General features: G+C 41.6%; 1 protein-coding gene across 1 annotated transcript in view; it reads right to left on the bottom strand.

Moving 5' to 3' along the window:
* adgrv1 (adhesion G protein-coupled receptor V1) overlaps positions 1 to 21,374 on the bottom strand; it is a 153,053-nt gene that overhangs the window by 85,605 nt on the left and 46,074 nt on the right. The window contains exons 52-71 of the mRNA XM_078251549.1: positions 21,056 to 21,320; positions 20,246 to 20,368; positions 18,923 to 19,145; positions 18,608 to 18,812; positions 18,277 to 18,423; positions 15,185 to 15,440; positions 14,276 to 14,478; positions 10,152 to 10,328; positions 9,759 to 9,941; positions 9,205 to 9,384; positions 8,254 to 8,418; positions 6,711 to 6,831; positions 6,462 to 6,585; positions 5,409 to 5,547; positions 5,061 to 5,246; positions 4,133 to 4,368; positions 3,441 to 3,589; positions 2,573 to 2,771; positions 1,379 to 1,598; positions 1,011 to 1,254 (exon numbers count right to left, since the gene is read on the bottom strand). Of these exons, the coding sequence (XP_078107675.1) occupies positions 1,011 to 1,254; positions 1,379 to 1,598; positions 2,573 to 2,771; positions 3,441 to 3,589; positions 4,133 to 4,368; positions 5,061 to 5,246; positions 5,409 to 5,547; positions 6,462 to 6,585; positions 6,711 to 6,831; positions 8,254 to 8,418; positions 9,205 to 9,384; positions 9,759 to 9,941; positions 10,152 to 10,328; positions 14,276 to 14,478; positions 15,185 to 15,440; positions 18,277 to 18,423; positions 18,608 to 18,812; positions 18,923 to 19,145; positions 20,246 to 20,368; positions 21,056 to 21,320 (3,745 nt within the window). The remainder of the gene's footprint in view (positions 1 to 1,010; positions 1,255 to 1,378; positions 1,599 to 2,572; positions 2,772 to 3,440; positions 3,590 to 4,132; positions 4,369 to 5,060; positions 5,247 to 5,408; positions 5,548 to 6,461; positions 6,586 to 6,710; positions 6,832 to 8,253; positions 8,419 to 9,204; positions 9,385 to 9,758; positions 9,942 to 10,151; positions 10,329 to 14,275; positions 14,479 to 15,184; positions 15,441 to 18,276; positions 18,424 to 18,607; positions 18,813 to 18,922; positions 19,146 to 20,245; positions 20,369 to 21,055; positions 21,321 to 21,374) is intronic.

Genomic DNA, 21,374 nt, shown 5'->3' with positions numbered 1-21,374 from the left:
AGAAATTACAGTTTACTGGCGGTGCAGATCCCTACAAGTTGGCTCCCTCTTCTTGGATCCATGGCGACCCGGTGATTCTTCATTCAGTTGCATATCCCGATATAGTCAACTACCTGGTTTTCTCGCCGAGCCCATACACAGCGGAAGACCTTAAATCCTACAAAAGTTTGGAGGCTTATAACCAGATGGTGTGTGGCTGGGTGAGGGAGACGCAGTACCAAGTCATTAACGACCAATGTGTTGTGAAGGCCAAAGTACGTAATGCAATAACGTCTTTAATCAACCTAACCTTAACCGTATGATATCATTGTGATACTCAAGGTGTAGCCAAGTGACTCTCAATAGTTTTTTTTTTCATTTCAAAGACCGAACAAGACAGCATTTTCCCTCGTAGATCCTGGTTGTGCTTTGCCAACCACAAGCGCCTCCTTTCCTCTGATAACTTCTGGCATTCCTCTCCCTGGTTTTTAATAACTTTTGGAAGTCGATAATATTCCAAATGTTTTTCTCGGTCTGACCTATTGGTACAACCTAAAACACGGCAATAATTAACAATTTTCCTTAACGCCGTTCGGGATCTACTTCAGTGCCTGTGCTTTGTTGTGATGCGGAGTACCTCCAACATGGCGACTTTGGGTCTGATGACGCGTCTGATGACGTGTCGTGAAAAAACCATCTTTTTAATAAACTGTCTGTACACTTACAAAGTTCTCAATGCTTCGGTTTACATGTAGGGACCCTCATTATGCTACCGTGGAAGTGTGGTGCTATGTTGAGCCTTGTTAGTGGTATAGAAATAGCGATTTCTTGTTACTTTACCTGTGCCCCAACGACTAGCGTTATAAGCTAATTAGCGGTTTGCGCTAAAACTGGTCACAGACGATTAGCATGAAAACAAACGGTACAATCAGTACACATGTGTTATTCACCCCTAGGTTCATTTTGCGCTGGATTTCTCCTTTAACTGATTCATGATGGTGAAATCAAGCTTGTAGGCCTTATACAATGACGTACCTTTAGCGTTATGGCCCCAGCCTGAGGATCGACATCCACCTCTCCAGACACAACGCTGAGCTCTATAACAAATGTCTCTTCCACCTCCACTTCCCCATGGGGGAGAATCCGCAGCTCTATGTTGCGTGTACTTTCCTCTCCATCCCTGAAGAAGAAGGAGCCGTTCACAGGCTCTCTAATGTCTGTATTGGATGGAGGAAGGACCTCTCTGCTGTTGGGGCCACGGATGATCCAAGCAACCTGTCCAAAGGTAAAACCAGTGGGAATTAGTTGATGCCCGTGAAGAAAAAGTATCTTTGAGAAAACTGCAAGCAACCATTGCTGAGAGAACTGAAGTGATGTCTTTTTCTTTTGTTGCTCATACCGTTGCATTGCCCACCAGGCCTCCTGCTCTCTCCAAAACAAGGCTGAGTTTGAGAGTGGAGTTAGGATTGACCAAAGCTATTAGGCTCTCGTTGAGGAAACGGACCACTCCACTTGGAGAGTCACTCTTGGCGATGGTTACCCGAGCCACTTTTGGAGAGCCAAGAACTGCTCCCCCTGTAGCACCAACCAGCAGGACCTCAAATATCTCTGCAGATTCACTGGGGGGAGATCATTTCAGTGTTGGAATAAAAGAAGAAGAAGAGACAACACATTTCTAGAAATTGTGGCAGCTTTATCTAAAATATGTAGGTAAAGTGGTGCTCATAAGTTTATGAACCCATGCTAAAGTTGACTAAAAAGAGGAATAAAAAAATCATCTTTTGTAAATTGATCGTAATGCCTTAATTTAAAAAATTTGAAAAAATCTTTGTGAATGCACAATGTATTGTAAATACATAAATGTTCCTTAAAATACAGGGGGCATAAGTAAGTACACCCCTATGTTAAATTCCCATAGAGGCAAGCAGATTTTTATTTTTAAAGGCCAGTTATTTCATGGATCCAGGATACTATGCATCCTGATAAAGTTCCCTTGGCCTTTGGAATTAAAATAGCCCCACATCATCACATACCCTTCACCATACCTAGAGATTGGCATGGGGTACTCATAAAATCATCTCTCAATGCAAATCAAACCAGCTATTAGGCTAACTGAAATAAAACCATGCCAATCTCTAGGTATGGTCAGTCTATTGTTGTTCAGTCTATCATCATCATCATCATCAGTCTATGCACTAACTTCTTATTTTTTAATTTTTTAATAATTATATTTATTTTATTAAAATAATAAATAAAAATATTTATTTATTTTTTATTATTTTATGTATTTATTTATTGTAGATATTATTATTATGATTATTATTATTATTATTATTATTATTATTATTCTGAGGCAAGGGAATGGGGTATCTTTGCTGTTTTGTGCTTGCTGTTAATTGTTAAAAAAGAATCTCAAAATAAAGTATTAAAAAATGTATCTGCTACTTTTTTCTCTACAATTCAACCTGTGCTATCCAAGTTAGGATTCAGTACATTGATGTAGCTGGCCCAGAAATATAAAATATAAACATTTTGGGGATTAAGCTAGACATTTATTTCAATTATTTTCATTTTCTTTAATGTCTTCTCTCACCTGTCCAGGTCATCTATAATAGTGACATTGATGTAGCTGGTATTCTGGCTGTGGACAAACGTCACTGAGCCATTGTTCAGGATGTAGTCGAGGGCAGGGGTTGCACTCAGGCCTCTGGAAGTGAACTGAGCTGAGACCAGTCCATAGGAGCCCACTCTCCTCACCACTGGGATCAACACAGTACCCACATGCTCTTCAACTGTGAGAAAGAACATTTTACATATAGTAAATCATCAGATTTGAACCATTTGCGATCACAGCAAGTCATTGCGGCCATCCAAACAACCAGGTTGAGGTACAAACGTCGGGGGTGTTTGCTCTTTTGCAGTTGCTTCTTCTTCATCTTCTAACCGTATACATACTGGGAACTATATTCTCAGAAGGCGAAGCACTGCTACTTCTGCTACTTGGGCGGCGTGATTTGTGAGTAAGTAGCAGTGCTTTGCCTTCTGAGAATATAGTTCCCAGTATGTATACGGTTAGAAGATGGCTGCGTCTCATGTGACCTTGTTATTTGTACACGCTGTGACTATACAAATCACAACATGTAAATAGGAAAATGTTGGCGTTATTTTGTCACTTACTGGGAGCAGTAGGCTCGTTGGAGCCGGTTATCTCCAGGATCTGTGCTAAGCTAGGCTAGCGGTGGGTGCGTCAGACAGAGTTACGACACCCACGGAGATGAGAAGGGTATGTATGGACTTATCTAACTCTGGGGGCTACGGTGAATAAGCTAAAGTCCCAATAAGTCGGCGTGTTCCTTTAACATCTTTATATCAAATGGTGTCTGTTTCTAATTCTATTTGTGTGTTTGAACAAATCACGTTTCACAAAATATATTTCAAATTGCCCTTGTTTTGACTCTTGCCTGTAATGTTGACATAATCCTGCCTGAACTCCAGGATACCCTCAGCATTGTCATTCTTCAGTATGACCACAGCAAGAGAAGAGATGTTGCCCACAGCTGGAGGCTGGTCCGGCCGGAGACCAGACTCCCTCACAGTGTAGTCCACAGCACTGACCACCAGAGGGAGACACAGAATGAACAGTCACTATATATCACAGTATTTTGACTAAATGAAGCCTCTGCGATGCCTATTTTATAAATGACTATTACTAATCCAGCCTCGATTGCTACATCCTTTTTTTGAACAATAACTCGCCACCAGTTAAAGCTATTATATACATTCCAACCAACAAAACTTGTTAATCTACTCCAATTTATTAAATTACTTTGTATTTTGTTTGAACTACTGCACTCGGGAAGAGGACAATTAAAACATGGACAAAAAGACTCAGGAACAGTTGTTATCCAAAAGCCATAACTGCACAAGGATGAATTGTGCCGTGAATGTCTTTTATGTATGGTACGTTTGTGTTTTTGTGTCTTTACTTCATTTTTTTTTTCCATCTTCTGTATCTTTTATTTGTTTTTATAGTGACTTTTAGACTCTCTTTTATAGTTATTTACCTGTTTTGCACTTTTGCTGATGTTTACACTAAAAGGACTGCATCCAATTTCGTTGTACGTGTACAATGACAATAAAGACTATTATTTACCTGGCATTGACTAGCTCCACTGTAGTGATGTTGAGGAAGAACATCTCCGGACCCTCTGGAAGACTGTCATCCTGGATATGCAGCGTGACTTTTTGTGAGGTCTGGCCTGGGGTAAAGAGTAGTCGTCCTGAAGCTGGAGTAAAGTCCACTCCACTGACCGCTGTGTTGCCTGAGGTCTGATAGGTCACCCACACACTGCCCAGACTGCCCAAGGAGCGATTAACTGTCACATTAACCTGCGGCAGAGAAAGAAACTCATATGGGTTAGGTTTGCAGTAGTCTCGCATTGCCAGACCTTCCTCCACAGCGCTGCGGAGGAGGGTCTGGTTAGTCCACACAGCATTCCGGGATGGGAGAAAAACGTGCTCTGGTTTATTGGCATTTCTTCAAACCAATCACAATCGTCTTGGGCGGTGCTAAGCGCCAGCCAGAGCCACGGTGCCTCTGCAAAATAGCTCGGGAAGGAACTTGTTTCGGTGGAACATGTGTGCGTTCAAAGGTTGTTTTATTCGTGCAACAGAAAACTCAGATTGGACAGATAGTCTAGCTAGCTGTCTCAATTTATCCTGCAGAGATCTGAGGAGCAGTTAACCAAGTTTAGAACGCCAACACAAAGAAAGTGGAAGGTGACGGACATGGATATAGTTTGCATACACGACCTCCTTTGTTGAGGCTCCTCCATCATATAGCGGTCACATTTGTTTAATACAGTGTGTGTGTGTGTGTGTGTGTGTGTGTGTGTGTGTGTGTGTGAATTTGTATGGTTGCATTTGTATGTCTTGTTCGTTTTTGTTGATTGTCTGATGCGTATTCCTATTTCTATTCATGCTTTGTTTTAATGTGTATGCTGTTTTTAATGTATCACACTTTTGGTTTACGTGTAATGAAAGGGGCTATACAAATAAAATTGACATTTTGTTGAGCTCACCGTTCCCTCCTCCTCCGACGCCATGATCTGGTTCTGGGTGAAGGAGAACAGGCCATAGGGGTTGTCGCTGGCTGCCATGATAATCTTGGCATGCTTGGCTACGGGACTGATTTCCAGTCCAGCGGTGGCGGAGGTCAGAGTAAGCTGGTACTCACGGCGCTCTTCAGGAAGATCATCATCCAGGGCCTGCCATCATGAAAGATATGACAGGGACAATTTTTTATGGAAAGCCCGTAGGAAGACTTTATTATAATGCATTTTTGGTCTGCATATGTGTATTTTGCAGTGCATTGATTCATACAATATCTGGATTTGTCTGTGAACTCTACAAACTATGTTATTCAGTACCTTCAGAATAATGGCGGCAACAGACTGTCTGTCTCTCATTGTCACAGTTCCAGAGATTGCTTCAAACTCAGAGACCACAGCTGGAGTGATGTTCCAGTACACGTGGATCTCTCCAAACACACCTGGCCCTCGCACAAGGCTGGGGGATACACACAATTATACACAAGGATTTTCAAATTACATTTTTGATTATTAAATGGACTGTAAAAAATAATGGACGAAGTCTAAAAAGTGAAGCCAATGCTGAAGTACCTTAAATTCTATCTAATTTCCAGCAGGGGGCGACGCCACTGCTTGCAAAAAGAAGTCTACAAGAAAATGAGCCTACTTCTCACTTGATTTATTACCTCAGTAAACACTTACATAATGAGTTTATGGCCTTGATCCCTAGTTTGAAGTCTTCTTCAATACAGCATGATGCTCATTTTGTAAATTATGTATATCATATATTTTAAATGGCCAAAACCGTTATACATTCATTATATTCAATACAATACCTTCATTATGTTCAAAACGACAAATGTCACAAGGTCCACAAACCAATGGGTGACGTCACTGCTGCTATGTCCACCTTTTTATAGTCTGTGTTATTAAATGGAGACAGTGATATTTACTGTAAAGCTCTCTCTGCTACGTCCTGCTATGCTCTGCTGTGCCCTGCTACGTCCTGTAACGCCCTGCAGTGCCCTGCTATGCCATGAACTACTACAACTACTATTTCTGGTCATTGTTCCATTATCTTTATTGTGACTATTATTGCCACTATTCATCACACAACCAACCGGCACCGTCACACACCGCCTACCAAGAGCCTGGGGCTGTCCCAGGTTTCTCCCTAAAAGGAAGTTTTTCCTCGCCACTGTCACACTAAATGCTTGCTCTCAGGAGAATTACTGGAATTGTTGGGTCTTTGTAAATTATAGAGTGTGGTCTAGACCTACTGATCTGTAAAGTGTCTTGAGATAACTCTTGTTATGATTTGATACTATAAATACAATTGAATTGAATTGTTTGTCTTCCCAGGTTAGGGATACAGTTTGATGTTTATCTCACCTGACCACCGCACTCCCATTGTAATCTGCCTGAGGTTCTCCAATGAGGATATTTCTGGAGGACTCTTGTATTCCAATAATCCCCAGGGCGGCCTTGTCTGCCTGGATAGTGATGGTGGCCATGCCTAGAGGGGTACATGGAGAGACCGGGTATATGATCATTGCATCAATGAAAGAAAATCCTGTAAATCCTGTACATTTGTTTCAATCAATGCACTGGATGTGTGAGGGTTTTTTTTCATATACTGACCTTTTAAGGGGTCGATGACAGCACCACTCCCAGCAGGAAACAGCCGGACAGTGAAATGCTCATCTCCTTCCAGTGCAGTGTCAGCGAGAGCTCTAATCACAAACGTCTTCATAGAGTCAGTCTGGAAAGTATGAAAAGCATAGCAGACTTCATGAATAAAAATAATATTATAATAATAATCTTTATTGATAGAGCACTTCTTCAAAATCCACATTACAAAGTGCTTCACACATCAGGTTTTTAAAACCTCTAACCTGTAAAAACAAAAAACCTGTACAGTGTAGTTAAGAATAGTGAAAAACATTTTTTGTGTGTGTGTGTGTGTGTGTGTGTGTGTGTGGCATTTGTAGGCCTTTATTTGATAGTATAGCTTAGACATTAAAGGGGAGAGAGAGGGTTGGAACCGAACCCGCTGCGTCGAGGACTGAGCCTCTGTATATGGGTGCGCGCTCTACCAGACGAGGTGAGGTTTAATTTTCAGAAAACACCATATTTTTGTTGTACTGCACATTGCTGCAGCTCCTCTTTTCACCCTGTGTGTTGAGCTCTCTGTTTTAGCTACAGAGTGAGACATCTCACTTCTGCTCCATCTTTGTTGGGAGTCGCACATGCGCAGTAAGTACTGCTAGCTAGTCAGTTGTAAAGTATGAGGGAGTGCCACGCTACCAGCTAGGCGAGCATTATAACGTGTGTTACAAAGTGACCACGTTTGTCTCTGAAGTGAAGGCTGGACTACAATAGAGCTGTTTGGAGCAGTTTGTGAACAGTGGTTTCTGTTGGAGATGGTAAGTCCCTTTGGGGTGGACTTTGGGCTTTTTCACTTTGTAAACCTATAATGTGCACAAAAAAGATATATAACACAATAAAGGAAAGGGAAAAAGCCAAAAAGCATAATATGAGCACTTTAAAAGAAATAAAAGACAGTTCAAGGAGATAGCCTAGAAATCTAGACGCACCCTAGCGGCAGCAAATGTAATTTGCAGCCAGGGTCAGTGTAGCAACTCTCCGTTGGCTTGCGAGCTGGAAAAACCAAATTCTGGTCAGGCCAATCACATCGTGTATAGAGTCGGTGGGCGGGCTTAACATAAGGACGGCAGAGTTGCGACGGTTCCGCGTAAATTCCCTGCTACTTGAAAACAAAGAAGATGGCTGCTGCTGCTGGCGAACAGCGGTCTTTGGAATGGGCTTTAACCGTGACTCTAGAAGACTTGGAGTTAAGCACTGAAGTCATTCTTAAAAAAGGAAGATGTGTTTGTAGTTTTTTGCCGATCGGATACGGCAAGAGTTTAATCTATCAACTAGCGTTGCTCTGGTTGGCTATGAGTGTAGAGGGAATTTGAAAGACAACCGTTTATCCCGCCCCTCGGATTTAGCCCTGCCAATGGTGAGTTCCCAGACCCAACATCTTGATGTGGGTCTGACTTGTCAGGCTAACTTTGCAGCATATCAAGATAAAAAACAAACAAAAAAAAAACTTAGTATTGCTCAATATTATTATTACAATATGTGGTGGGACCGTAACACCACCCATTTTATACTGTACCCCGGTGAAGACAAGAGTTCCATTGAAAGGTGAGAGGTCATCTTTAGCTTGGTCCTCCAGCTGCCACAGCAATGTCACTGCCCCCTCGCCGCCCGCACTGCGCAGCACTGCTAGTGTTGCCATAGCAGCAGGATCATCCACAAACTCTGGCTCGCTGACAGCAACCTAAGAGGGGATTGAGTAAGATGACTATTTGTGATATTGAAAAAGTACAATAAAGAAAAAAATTAATCCGCAGTTAAGTTGAGGATCACTTTCAGATGGTTTAGTATGTATATGTTAGGTAAATTTGTTTAAAAGCTGTGGTAGATAGTTTATTTTTGGCGATGTTGGGCAAACAAAATCCATAATAGTTTTTCATCATATTGTAATTCAAGTGGTATGAGATAATCTAGATGTCTGCACCTCCCCTTTGCTGTATTCAGGCTTTTGAAAATCTAGCCGTCACGGGAGACTTTGGTCAATCACAGGTCATATCGGAGAGAGAGTGCGTTCCTATTGGCTGTTCTGCATGCATTGCCCGTGCGACAAAGATGGGAGAGGGACTGCTGCAGAAAGAGGTCTCACTCTTTTTCAAATCGTGGTGTTTTTTTATTTTTTATTTTTTTTTGCATAATTTTTGCCTAACCCATAACGTCTTTCTTCCAAGAAAGACGTAATACTTCCTGGTATCTCTTCATCTACTTGTAATTGCTTAACATAACTGTTTTTTCTTCTACATCCTAATCATCCTAATTCATCTATCTGTTTTTTTTTTTTTTTTTTTAACTCAGAAAATTTTAGTGGCTTTCTATTATTTTTATGATGGTATTGCTTCTCTGTTTTTTTTCTTCTTCTTTTTATTTTTTTGCTCTCTCTGTCTTTCTTTCATTGTAAATGAGGGTCGCCACTCAATGAACTGTTGATGGAGAAAATGTCCTCATAAGTATACAGTAAGTCATTTAGACTCACCTCCAGTTTCTGAAATCCAAATTGTCCGAGAGGTGAGTCGTTGGGTGGAATGCTGATAGTTACAGAGGCCTCTTCTCCCAGTCGAGCACCACCAATCACACGCAGTAAATTCACTCTGAACGTCTCCGAAGTCTCTACCAGTTTGTCATCCAAGATGGTGATGGCAATCGTGGCTTCTTTCTAAAAATAAGGATGGCAAAAACACAAGCTAACACCCTGGAAGCTGTATGCAATAACCTATTGACAGCTTCACATCATGGCTTGATGTAATATAAAAGGCAGGTTAAAGCTACTGTATAGTGCGTAGTTTCTGCCACCCTCATGAGCAATGCTAAGTAACGACAACAAAACTGTTGGCGCGGCCACTTGATACAAGCCTTCCGTGACTGCGTACTTAATTTTAATATTTTTCAATGAAAATGAGAATGATACAAAAATGATCATTCCCTCCAATATCATGAATCATATCGCAATATCAGTCAAAATAATCGCCATTAGATATTTTTCTCAAATCATGCAGCCCTATTTCAAATAAGGACAATTTATCCATTCACCTGGCCATCTTGAAAGGTGATGTTCCCAGATGTAGGGCTGAAATCGTTAACATCAGCAGTGATTGGCTGAGCCTCCCAGTAGATGACCAGTCTTCCAGTTGTACCAGCGAGTCGCACAACTGACAGAAGGAGGATGTTGTTTGGTGGCGGTATCTCAAATGCCAGCACGCTTCCAGTGATGTCCTATATAGTAGATATTTAGAAATTATTAGGGTTTTTTAATATTATTGTAAGTTAAATATCTGTTTAGTTTTTTGTCACTATTGCATCAGTTGAAAGTTATTTAAAATGAAGCTATCTAGGTACCAAGCCAGAGGTTTGCAAACTGCATTATTAAGTATTCTTATATCACCCTTAAGATTGCATCTCTATATCACAGAGCCATGTGCTCACCTTAGAAACATTGAACTGCAGAATGCCTCGAGGGTCATCATTCTCCTGGATGGTGACCTCTGCTACTTCCATACCCGGCCTCTTCACACTGGGCTGCCCCGCTCCCGCTGAACCTTGAATTAACTGCACACTGGTGATATTTACCAGGAAACTCTCTGCCAGCTCTGGGATGTCATCCTTAGAAACACACACATGGATATATACATTTAATAATGGAAAAAAAATCGTAGATGCTCTCGCTCTATCTTACAAATGTATTCATAATTTAGGGTGAGAAAGAATGAGAGAAGACAGGTAAGAGAAGCAGTGGTGTAATGTAACTATGTATGTGACTATATGTAACTTTTTAATGTTTCTAAAGCTCTATAATTTTTCATACAATGATCTCAAATAACCCGTTACAGCAAAGGAGACTATAACAGTGAAAAGAACACTATTTTTATATAGTTTTTAGTAGAGATGGCCCGATACCATTTTTTGCTTCCCGATATCGATTCTGATACCTGAACTTGCGTATCGGCCGATACCGAGTACCGATCCGATACCAGTGGGTCATATATTTTATTATGTTTTAACAACTGTATACTACTATCCCTGTATGGATGTGATATTATTTCTATCTTTGTTGTCGGCCTGGCTCAGGTTAAACTCTTTGTGAAACATGAACAAACAATGAATGCCACAGAACTTTCTTTTATTCTCCAGTTTGACAGTCAGTTATAACGGAAAAAGAACATAAACTACTTTAACGTAGATTTTCTTTAGGGCTTTATTACGTGGTATCGGATCGGTGCATTAACTCTAGTACTTCTCGATATCGATTCCAGCGTTTTAGGCAGTATCGGAGCCGATACCGATACCGGTATCAGTATCGGAACATCTCTAGTTTTTAGTAAGGAATCTGCCCAGGTCCGATTTTCCCCGCAATGTCACAGAATGATTTATGGCCGGTAGATGGCGCTACAGTAACACATTCTGATGAGTCACAGATTTCTTTTTTAACACAGGAAAAGCGGAGCCATGTAAAAGTAAGCAGGAGGTTTCTTGTATTCTTGTATTTAATTGTATTTTAATGTTATTTTAGAAGTTATCTGCTGTAGTTATGGCTGATACCTGGGCTGGACCATCACAGGAAAGAAGGAAATTAAACGAAGAACAACTAAAAGATAAAAGGGAAAGTGTACGTAGTTTATAAAATACTATGTTTTATAATACCTTAAACTACCCAACAATATATAGGCCTACAAGTACATCTGAAATGTTTAGCCAATTAAACACTTAGTTGATTGACAGAACTGTTTTGATCGTTTCTGCATTGAGTAATTTTACTTTTGATACTTTATGTACATTTTCCTGATGATAGTTACATACTTTATTTTTACAGTGTGGTACTAGTACTTTTACTCAAGCAAAGGATCTGAATACTTCTTCCACCACTGACAAAAAGCAGTTTTTTTATGACAACAAGGGCACAGACTGTTGCCTTGCAATGGAATTCAATTGAAAAAAGTTTATAGGACTTTACTCATAGTCTTTACTGTAAAATAAATGCATTTTTGTGTTTAATAACCCTAAGTGAACTTCATATCAAATGCCATGTTGGGCTATATTCTTCTATTTTGCCGTTTTTTCAGTCTGGAGAAGTCATGTGATGCAGCCTAACATCACACAGTGTGTCATCACCATAGATACACACACACAAAGATCCCAGTTTTAAATATCTGTACATATTTATGTCTAATGTAAAAAAAAATGTTATTAGAATATACTTTTTGTTTCATATTGCTTAATAACCATACAAATAAGATTTATAAAATGATATAAACCCATCCTAATATTGTGTTAATGTACATACAGTATAACTGTTTATTGTGTTTTGTCTGATGCTTTGGCAACATTGTTATTGAAACATTCATGCCAATAAAGCCCCTTGAATTGAATTGAATTGATAAGGAACATGTTCTGTATATGATCTATGGTCATCACATTCTGGAACGTGTCATGCAGAGTGACATCACACAGTGTGACACATTCTAAACCGTCGATGGCATTCTATGGTTCTGTTTAGAATACAACCCTGGGTGCTTACAGGCAGTTAACAGTCTGAACTCACTAACGACTAATCTCTTTGTGTGACAGAGTTCAAAATACTACCGTGCTACAACGATAGAGCAATACTACTCTACACTGCAATACTCCGCTATCGCAACAAATACTTTTGTTCAGCGATCATGGCAACAATGCCGGCGACAGTCGCTTGCCCAACTCCCAGCGTACAGCTCAAGGACCTGAAAAAAGACCAACTGGAAACTCAAGAACTAATCAACCAGCTGGTCTCCGAAAATGCTGGCCTTGAGGAAGAAAAAAGGAAAATCCTGACGGCTCTACGTTCAGAGAGAACCATAAGAAAAAATGCCCAAAAGGAGAGTAAAATCAAGGAGAAGGAGAGAAATGAAGAGATTCACTCTCTCCGAGAAAGCTTGAAGGCAGAGAAGAACATCTCCCTGTCAGCCAAACTTCACTGGAGTGGTGAGTTCAACCGGGTCGTCGGGCTCTTGAAACAAGAGCAAGAGAGGAACAGAGAGACCCAGGAGAAGAAGATTAATGGTATATTATCAAACATACCAAACCAGAATTTGATGGACAAGGACGCAAAGCTCCAAACTCTGGCAGAGGACAATGATAGGAAGTTGAGCCATGTCGTCCAGGAAAAGGATGACCTAAAGTATTTGGAGAGCGCAGCCAAGCTCTTGGAGAAGGAAAGGCAGATCATCCAGAGGGAGGCAGAGTTTGAAACAAAACTCGCCACTCTGGAAGACCAAATGATGTGTGAGCTCGCTGCAAAAGAGGAGAGCTTTGAGAAACGGCATGAGCTGGAAAGAGAGAGCAAAGAGATGGAGTGGAACAACAAAGAGAGCCAAATGGAGAATGAAATCAAGCTCTTAAAAGAGAAAATCTCTGAACTTCAGGTCAATCTCCTTAGCCTGCAGGAGCTGGCTCAAAAAACTGACAAGGAGAAGGTCCGAATGAAAAAGGAGGAAAAGAAGGCCAAGAAGGCGACAGAAAAGAGGCTGAAAAAGGAGAGGAAAGAGAAGGAGGAGCGAGAGAATAAACAGAAGGAGGAAAATAGGAAGCAAGAGAAGGAAGAATTGAAAAGACAGAAGAAGGAAAAAGAGGAGATGGAGAAAAAAGTCAAGAAAGAGAGGAAGGAGCAGGCGAAGAGAGAGAAGGAGGGATTGAAAAGACAGAAGAAAGAAAAGGAGGCGAGAGTGACGGAAGAGGAGCAGAAGGAGAAGAGAGAGGCTTAACATCATCAACCTTGCTCTCCTCCACTTCACCTCGAACCCCCCCCCATTACCTGTGCATTTGTCTTTTTAAATGGGTTCAATAAAAACACACATCTACCGTGAAAACCTAACCGCAAATGTTTCACATATTTACCTTTTTTGATTGAACTGAAGATGATCTTTCATTTTCACCTTAACACAATATGAAGTGATTCTGGAGTCTAAGGGCACGTTCACACCTTTTGACGTTTAACAGTCTATGGTTCACACCTTTAATTCTGTAGACTTGGTGAAATTCGGGTTTGTAGTTGTAACATTGCTACATTTTTCACATGTTCATTTAGCGCTCACGCTGCACTTTGTCAAGTGCACCAGACATTGTAATCAAATGGTCGCTGGAATATCCGAGTGAAACTCGCTGACACTTCCTGGTCTCAGAAATAATGGAGCAACACCAAATTTGTAACGTCTTGGTTTTTCTGGTTTTGCTTTAGTGTTTCTAATATTTTAGAAGAATGCGAACAATAAGCAGCTGACAAGACAGCGAGTAAAGAGAAGGTTATGGATTTTAAAGTTATCCCTTAAATCATATATAAGTTGAAATTGCAAGCTTAGTAAATGCATTGCTTTTTGGTTCAATTCCTATATTCGGGTCAGATTGCTTTCTCACCTAAAGTGAACCAAACTGACTGAGGCCCCCGTTTCCATGCGGACCGGAGTTCGGTTGTTTGAATGAGCTGTTTTTGGAAGAAGCTAAACATTAGTGCTATTCCTAATATATTCTTCTTTACTCAAGTATATTTAATAAATGTCTATTACTCAGCGCTCTCTCCTTACCGGTAGGATTGTAACAGTGACAAGGGCCACTGTAGCACCGTTTATCATGACGATGGTGTTGTCTCTGGGGGTGTAGTCCTGTCCTGCAGTAGCCTGGTTGGGTGGGGGCAGGTACAGGGCCGGCCTGGTCTGGTAATGGATTTCCACCTCACCTGAAGAGCCCTGCTCCCTCACTATAGAGAGAGTCACATTGACTGGAACCCCTGTGGGTTGGGGGAAAAGGGCAATTACATAAACCAATGTTAAAACACAGAACAAAAATCATATTTCCCAGACCTGTCATGTGAAGATGGCAATAATATTCTAAATCAGTAAAAATCCCATAAAGTTAAGTTAAATAATATTTGAAGGTCAGTATGAAGGTATGTTACTCTAATACCTGGACTTCTCTGAGTTTTTGGGCCGGTGTCCAATACACAGATTAAGACAAATCCTAAATTACTTCACATCCTGGAAATCCCTGCAGATCTCTTTTACAGTAAATCTCAAAGTGTGATTACTGTAATAGCTACTTAGAAAACCTCATCCAAAAAAAAAAAGAATGATGTGGCCAGGATAGCTCAGTTGGTAGAGCGGGCGCACATAGACGTAGAAGGTCCAGGGTTCAAGTCTAACCTGGGACAATTTCCTGCATGTCTTCCCCCTCTCTCTCCCCATTTCACAACTTTCCTATCCATTAAAGGTGGAAATGCCCAAAAAATAATCTTAAAAAAAGAATGATTGGTAGTCAGCAAACAACTTACAGCACCTGTTTCTGGAGCAAAGAGAAACCCAAAATTGAAGGATACATTTGGAAAGGTTAGACATAATAATAAACTAATTACAGTAAATAAGACTCCTCTGCACTGTGTTCCAGTAAAAACACACATTGCTCATTTATTCATTTCTTGCGACATACATCCCTCTTACTCTGTGGTTCTTGTGTAAGTGTAAACTGGGAGTCCAGATGCCATCCAATCACCCCGTAGGGAGAACCATTTGGTAGGATGGTGAGTAGAGCTTGTGCCCGCTGCTTGTCAATGACTGCAGCCTGTCGAAGGTCCTGCAGCCCCACGGTGGTGACATCCATGAGGGCGATGGTGACGCTCTCTCTCAGCTCTGGGACGCCATCCGCTATCACAGTCAGTGAGATGATGGCCACCGACTGGCCCTCTGAAAACGTTACCTACGATATCAAAACAAAATGTAACTTGCTTCCGCAAATTTGATGTTGCTTCCACAAATTTGTGACATTAATACATTATAATTCAGAGATGTTGCAATACCATTTTTTCCTTTCTTTATTATCTTGTTTGGCAGTCACTATAGAAAAATAACAAATAAACTACGTTAAAAGGTCCAGTGTGTAACGTGTTTAGTTGTTCATTATCCGACTGAGCTCCTTTTCCTTCCAGCGAAAGGCTCTCCTACCCAGGACCTGACTATAACAATTGACAACTCTGTGGTAGCCCCCACCCAGACTGCTAGAAACCTGGGTGTGACACTTGACGACCAACTAACCTTCACTGCCAACATCGCTGCAACTACCCGATCGTGTAGATACATGCTGCATAACATCAGGAGGATGCGTCCCCTTCTAACGCAGAATCAGGTTCTGGTTCAGGCTCTAGTCATCTCACGTCTAGACTACTGCAACTCCCTCCTGATTGGCCTGCTTGCATGTGCCGTCCGGGCCCCTGCAGCTCATTCAGAACGCAGCAGCTCGACTTGTCTTCAACTTCCCCAAGTTCTCTCACACTACGCCACTCCTCCGCTCTCTTCACTGGTTACCAATTGCTGCCCACATCCGCTTCAAGACACTAGTACTTGCATACAGGGCCATGAACGGATCAGCCCCAGCATACATCCAGGACATGGTCAAACCCTATACCCCAACCCACCCACTCTGCTCAGCGTCAGCCAACCTGCTTGTAGCCCCCTCACAGCGACGGAGAACCAATCGCTCAAAATCCCGACTGTTTGCTGTCCTGGCTCCTAAATGGTGGAATGAGCTCCCTATTGACATCAGGATGGCCGAAAACCTGTGCATCTTCCGCCGAAGGCTAAAAACTAGGGCTGTCAAATGATAAAATTTTTTAATCGCGATTAATCGCTGAATTTCTATAGTTAATCGCGATTAATCGCATGTTTTATCACATGATTACAATTCTATTATTTTGCATTTCAGAACAGTTTTTAAGTACATATTAACAATCGAAAGCAAATTTTACCAGTGTATCTTGATTGGGAATCAAATGAATGCAAAGAAAGTTACTTTATGAACTTGATTTTAAGATTTGTAATTATTTATTTACTGTAAACAAAAGAAAAATGTGTGAATCTGTCATTATTGCACAATTCCTCCAAGTACCTAACTAAAAAACTAAAAATCCCTATCCTTACTAGAGTCAATACAGTGTTTAGTAACTCCTAAATAATGTTGATTACTCACTGACGTCCAGTGATCACCGGTTAATGAGACAGCGTTTGCGTATGTATATTGTGTATCCGTGAAAACTACTGTCCCCCTCGATGGCAACGAGACAGGTCAGAACATGCCAACCGTAGTACGTCTTTAAGACCCGAGTCCTCTACGATGCTGACAGGTCTGCAGTTAGTTGCCACCTGTTTCGCAAGAGCTGTAGTAATTTTTTGGGATTTGGTTTCATCCACAGGTCGGCAAGTAGCACTCTAGCATGCTAGCGGGTAGCATCACGTTAACTGTACTACTATGCTTAGCTCCGTAGGTGGTAGCTCAAGCTTGACGTGCTTCGGTGATATTTTAATTCGGCTTTACACAATGTGCATATGGCTTTCGACGTGTCTACGAGCCGTCCGGGAGTTTTGGAAAATAGAAAGCGCCATTCAGGATTTTATTGCTGCTGTCTTTCTCCATCATGCCTGCAGCCTGCAGCAGCAGGATGTGTTACGAGGAAGTGGCAGCTTGATGATAAGTAAAGGTGCTGCAAAGGGTCAAAATAGTAGCCTGTTAGGCACAACGCAAAGCAGAGTGAAGTGTAAAATAAATTAATCGCGTTGCGTCGGCCTTTAATCGCATCGCGATTAGCGCATTAACGCTGACAGCCCTACTAAAAACACATCTCTTCCAACTGCACCTCAGATAATGAAGGAAAAAAAAAAGCTCTCTTGATACTGCACTTTCATATGGCTCTTTGTAGCATTACCTATTTAAAGCTAATGTACTTGCACTTACTACTTGTTGTCTGGAGTTTGCACCTTCAAGGTTGAATGCACTTAATTGTCGCTTTGGATAAAAGCGTCAGCTTAATGACATGTAATGTAATTATCAAAATCTGTGTTGCCCGTTCACAAACTTGTCGTTTTTCATGATTATTGACCACCACCATCAATTCCAAGTATTCCTTTTGGCTTGAAATTTTACATTTGCATTCGCATGAACTGGGTAGGCGCTCCATATTCATGCGCCATCATACAGGACATACTGCTCCGCCTTTCGCGTTTTCGCTGTCACATGATAAACTCACAGGTGCTGCTAATGCTGCTAATAGGTATCGTAGCTTCCCGGGCCCGGTAACTTTGAAAAAGGAAACATGGAGGACCACACGTAGTCAAAATACAACTTTCAGGACAGGAGTCTTCTTCTTCGCCCAGAAAAAGACAAAGGATATTGAAAAGGGCAAGAGACCGGCTTTTTGAAGCGTGAAGGCTACCGTAGCTGTAATACGTACTTTGAACTGCGTGGTGCGAGAGAGTTGATATATGATGCGATATATGATCTCAACGCTAGATGGGAGAAATTCCTACACATTGGACCTTTAAAGTAGATTTTCTTCAGGGCTAAATTACATAGCATTGGTGCATAGACTCGCATACTAGCCGATACCAGCATTTTAGGCAGTGTCGGAGGCATTTCAGATACTCTCGGAACAACTCTATTATAATTTTGCAATTGTTTATTTTAGTAAGCATTTCATTTTCAAACATGTTTATTACATATAGTAATGTGTCTAAAGTATGATAGGAGGGTAAGGCTCACTCACCACTCCTGAAGTGGGGAAAATGTCTGCCAGACTGCCATTGGCAGCCCAGTGAACAGTCAGTCTGCCAAAAGTCCCTCTTTTCCTCTCCACACTGAGAGAAATCTGATTATTTTGCTCCAGCTCCTCTACCTCCACAGATAGAGAATTCTGCAGAGAGGCAATGACAATATATATATATATATATTGCAATAGCTTGTGGTAATAAAAAATACCCCTTGAGATTATTCTGATGTGGTCTAAATGCATTGAGGTTTAACAAAATGGCAACATGACGACTACTTAACATGACAGATGCACAAGCTGCCTAATATCAAAATGTTTATCTGCTTACCTGAGCAAAGCCGATGACTCCATGGGCATCATTGTTGGTTGGGACAATGACAGTCACCTGACCACCAAATCCAATCTCAGCCCCGCCCTTTGGATTCTTCAGGCTGACCTGGAAGTGCTCCTGCTCCTCAGGAATGTCATCATCTAATATGTTCACTGCTATTTCAAGCTGGCTGTCACCTGGTGCAAAGTGCAACTGCCCAAAACTGAAATTTAGGGGAAATAAAGAAAACACAACATGCATTATTTAACTTTCATGGTTTGATTTTCTGGGGGGAAAAAATAGCCTATATACTGTAAAAACAAATGTGGGTACCTGGGTATGAAATCAGATTGATTGGAGACAGAAGTGAGTTCATAAATAGTTGAGCTATTCTCCTCAGTAGAAGCCAAGAGGGTTTTGGTGGTGTTGAGGGACGGGACCACGAGAGAGAGGAAGCTAATGGCTGGACGGGCCCTCAGGATCATGGCGAGCAGGTTGACATCAGACCTCCAGGAGTAGAGTGATGAGCCATTTCTTCCAGCTAGCAGGACATAAGCTATGAGGAAGAAATATATCTAATCAGGGTTTCTGGTTAATTGAAGTTCCATCCATCTTCAACTGCTATCCGGGGTCAGCTCGCTCCGTTAGTGGTGAAGGAGTTAGCTAAGGCTAACGCTAGCGATGCTAAGCCGATAGTTGTTGTTGTCTCCCTTCTTTTTTAGCCTGGTCCTACCAGACAGTACGTAGGAGGGCGGAGCCAGGCTACCAGAGTGGCTCTGGGCAGATCCAATATTTTTAAACTTCAACAGAGTACCCGCCTTCAAGGAAGTTAACACTTGTCAATGGAGAGTGGCCAGACTCTCTGTACAAATGAAATGTACCAGAGTCTGGTAGGACCAGACTAGCGGATCTATAGTTCGAATGAAGACATAATGGGACATTTCCGCTTCCAACCTGTAGGGGGACCGAAGCGGGAAAAGTAATTCAATTGAAATGTACGAGAGTCTGGTAGGACCAGGCTAACATTAACCAGTGGCTCTACTTCCGACTTTCTCATGGATAACTTTTTCATTTGTAATCGGATGTCGGATTTTCCGAGGTCAAAGTCGGAAACAAGGCCCCTGAACTCGGATTTCTGAGTTGGGAAGTCGAACAACCTCGCAGTACCCCGAGCTCAAAATCCAACATGGCTGCCCCGTGCAACGACAGTAGTGAAAGCTGTAGCAACATACAGTTATTAGCACTTGTGTCTTATTTGTGTCTCACTAAGTCCTTCATACACACAGTCCTGTCCAACTTATATCTGTGGACATGTTGCTATAGTGTTTGTATGCACAAAAAACTACGTAATGCGTTGTTATCTACTGGTATTGCTAACAATCGCTAACCTGGCTAGAGCTAATCCCACAATGGAAATCCAACTTGTAAATGTTCGGGTGTGACGTCATTCCTAGCTCCGGCTTCCGAGTTCCGAGGTAAATGGGACGCACTATGAGCTTCTCACCCTATGTCTAAGGGAGATGCCAGCCACCCTCCTGAGAAACCCCATTTTGCAGGTAAAAGCATTCACTAGATTTTAAAAGTACAAATGCAACTGAAGAAAAAAGGACAAAAGCTACCTTTACAAACAAAACAGTTAAGGACATTTGTGCTTACTGATCCCAGAAGCAGCAGTGAAGGGGTGAACAGAGGTGAGGCCTGGGTGAGGAATGGACTGATAAAGCTGTGGTGAAGGCTGCCCTGAGCGCCACTGGAACACCTCGCAGGATGGAGAGAGACCTGGAGAAAGACACAGGAATGCACAGAAACACACACTGATTTACATTCTTTGTAAGCATGCTGTAATAGCACGTTTGTGTAAAGTGAAGGACTGCTTTGACAGACACACCCAAGACTGAAAAATTACAACCTCTGAGTCCCGTTGTGGCTCTGCTCTGCTCCACACTGAGGCCTTTCCCGTAAACCCACAACAGGTCTGAATCGAGGAAAACTCACCACTTTTGCAGACTCAGAGGGATTATCTCTCATCAACATATACAGAGCGTAGTATAAATATATGATCTGGCCTACGTTGTGAATTTTGTCTGTCGCGGACTGATTGTTTCTGTGTGTCTTCTAAAGTATCACGGATTTGTTTGTACAATCCAAACTAACATCTAACCGCCGTGAAATCCACTACAGGTACACTGAGCGTACAGCCACAGAAAATAGCATCTCATTACTGCAAAAACCATCATGTGAGCATACTGTAGACTATGTGCACTTGCCTCCAATTTTAAGCCACTTTTAAATGTAATTTATGCACCACAGTCCTTTCAACAACAAAAAAACTGGCTCATACATCTTAAATTTACTAAATTTTTTTAAGACATACGTTCAAAAACAAAGAGCTTGACAGTAGGTATGTGAAAAATAAACATAAGAGCATACATTTATATTATATGATGTCAAAGCAAGACAGGTTACCTTCGATAACAACCAAGAGGAGAGTGTCCTCCGCTCTCGTGTTGATTGTCTCCACCTGAATGGCTCTGCCGGTGAGTTGGACAGGCTGTGGATTCTGAAATCTTCCATTGGTCCATTGAAGCAGAAGGCAGCTGACATTCTGTCTGTCTATGCACGCTAACAGGTGGGGAACAGCTGCACGAGCGAACGGAGTTACACTGAGGATGCCCTTTTCGAAGTCAAGAGTCTGGTGGAGGGCGAAGGATCGCCCAGTCCAAACAAAAATCTGTAGCATGAAAGAAATAGAATAACAAAACATTGAGTTCCTCCAACGAGGATG

Source organism: Sander vitreus, chromosome 5 (genome assembly GCF_031162955.1).
Source record: "Sander vitreus isolate 19-12246 chromosome 5, sanVit1, whole genome shotgun sequence".
Lineage (NCBI taxonomy): Eukaryota > Metazoa > Chordata > Actinopteri > Perciformes > Percidae > Sander > Sander vitreus.
This window is presented reverse-complemented; position numbering and strand designations above follow the sequence as displayed.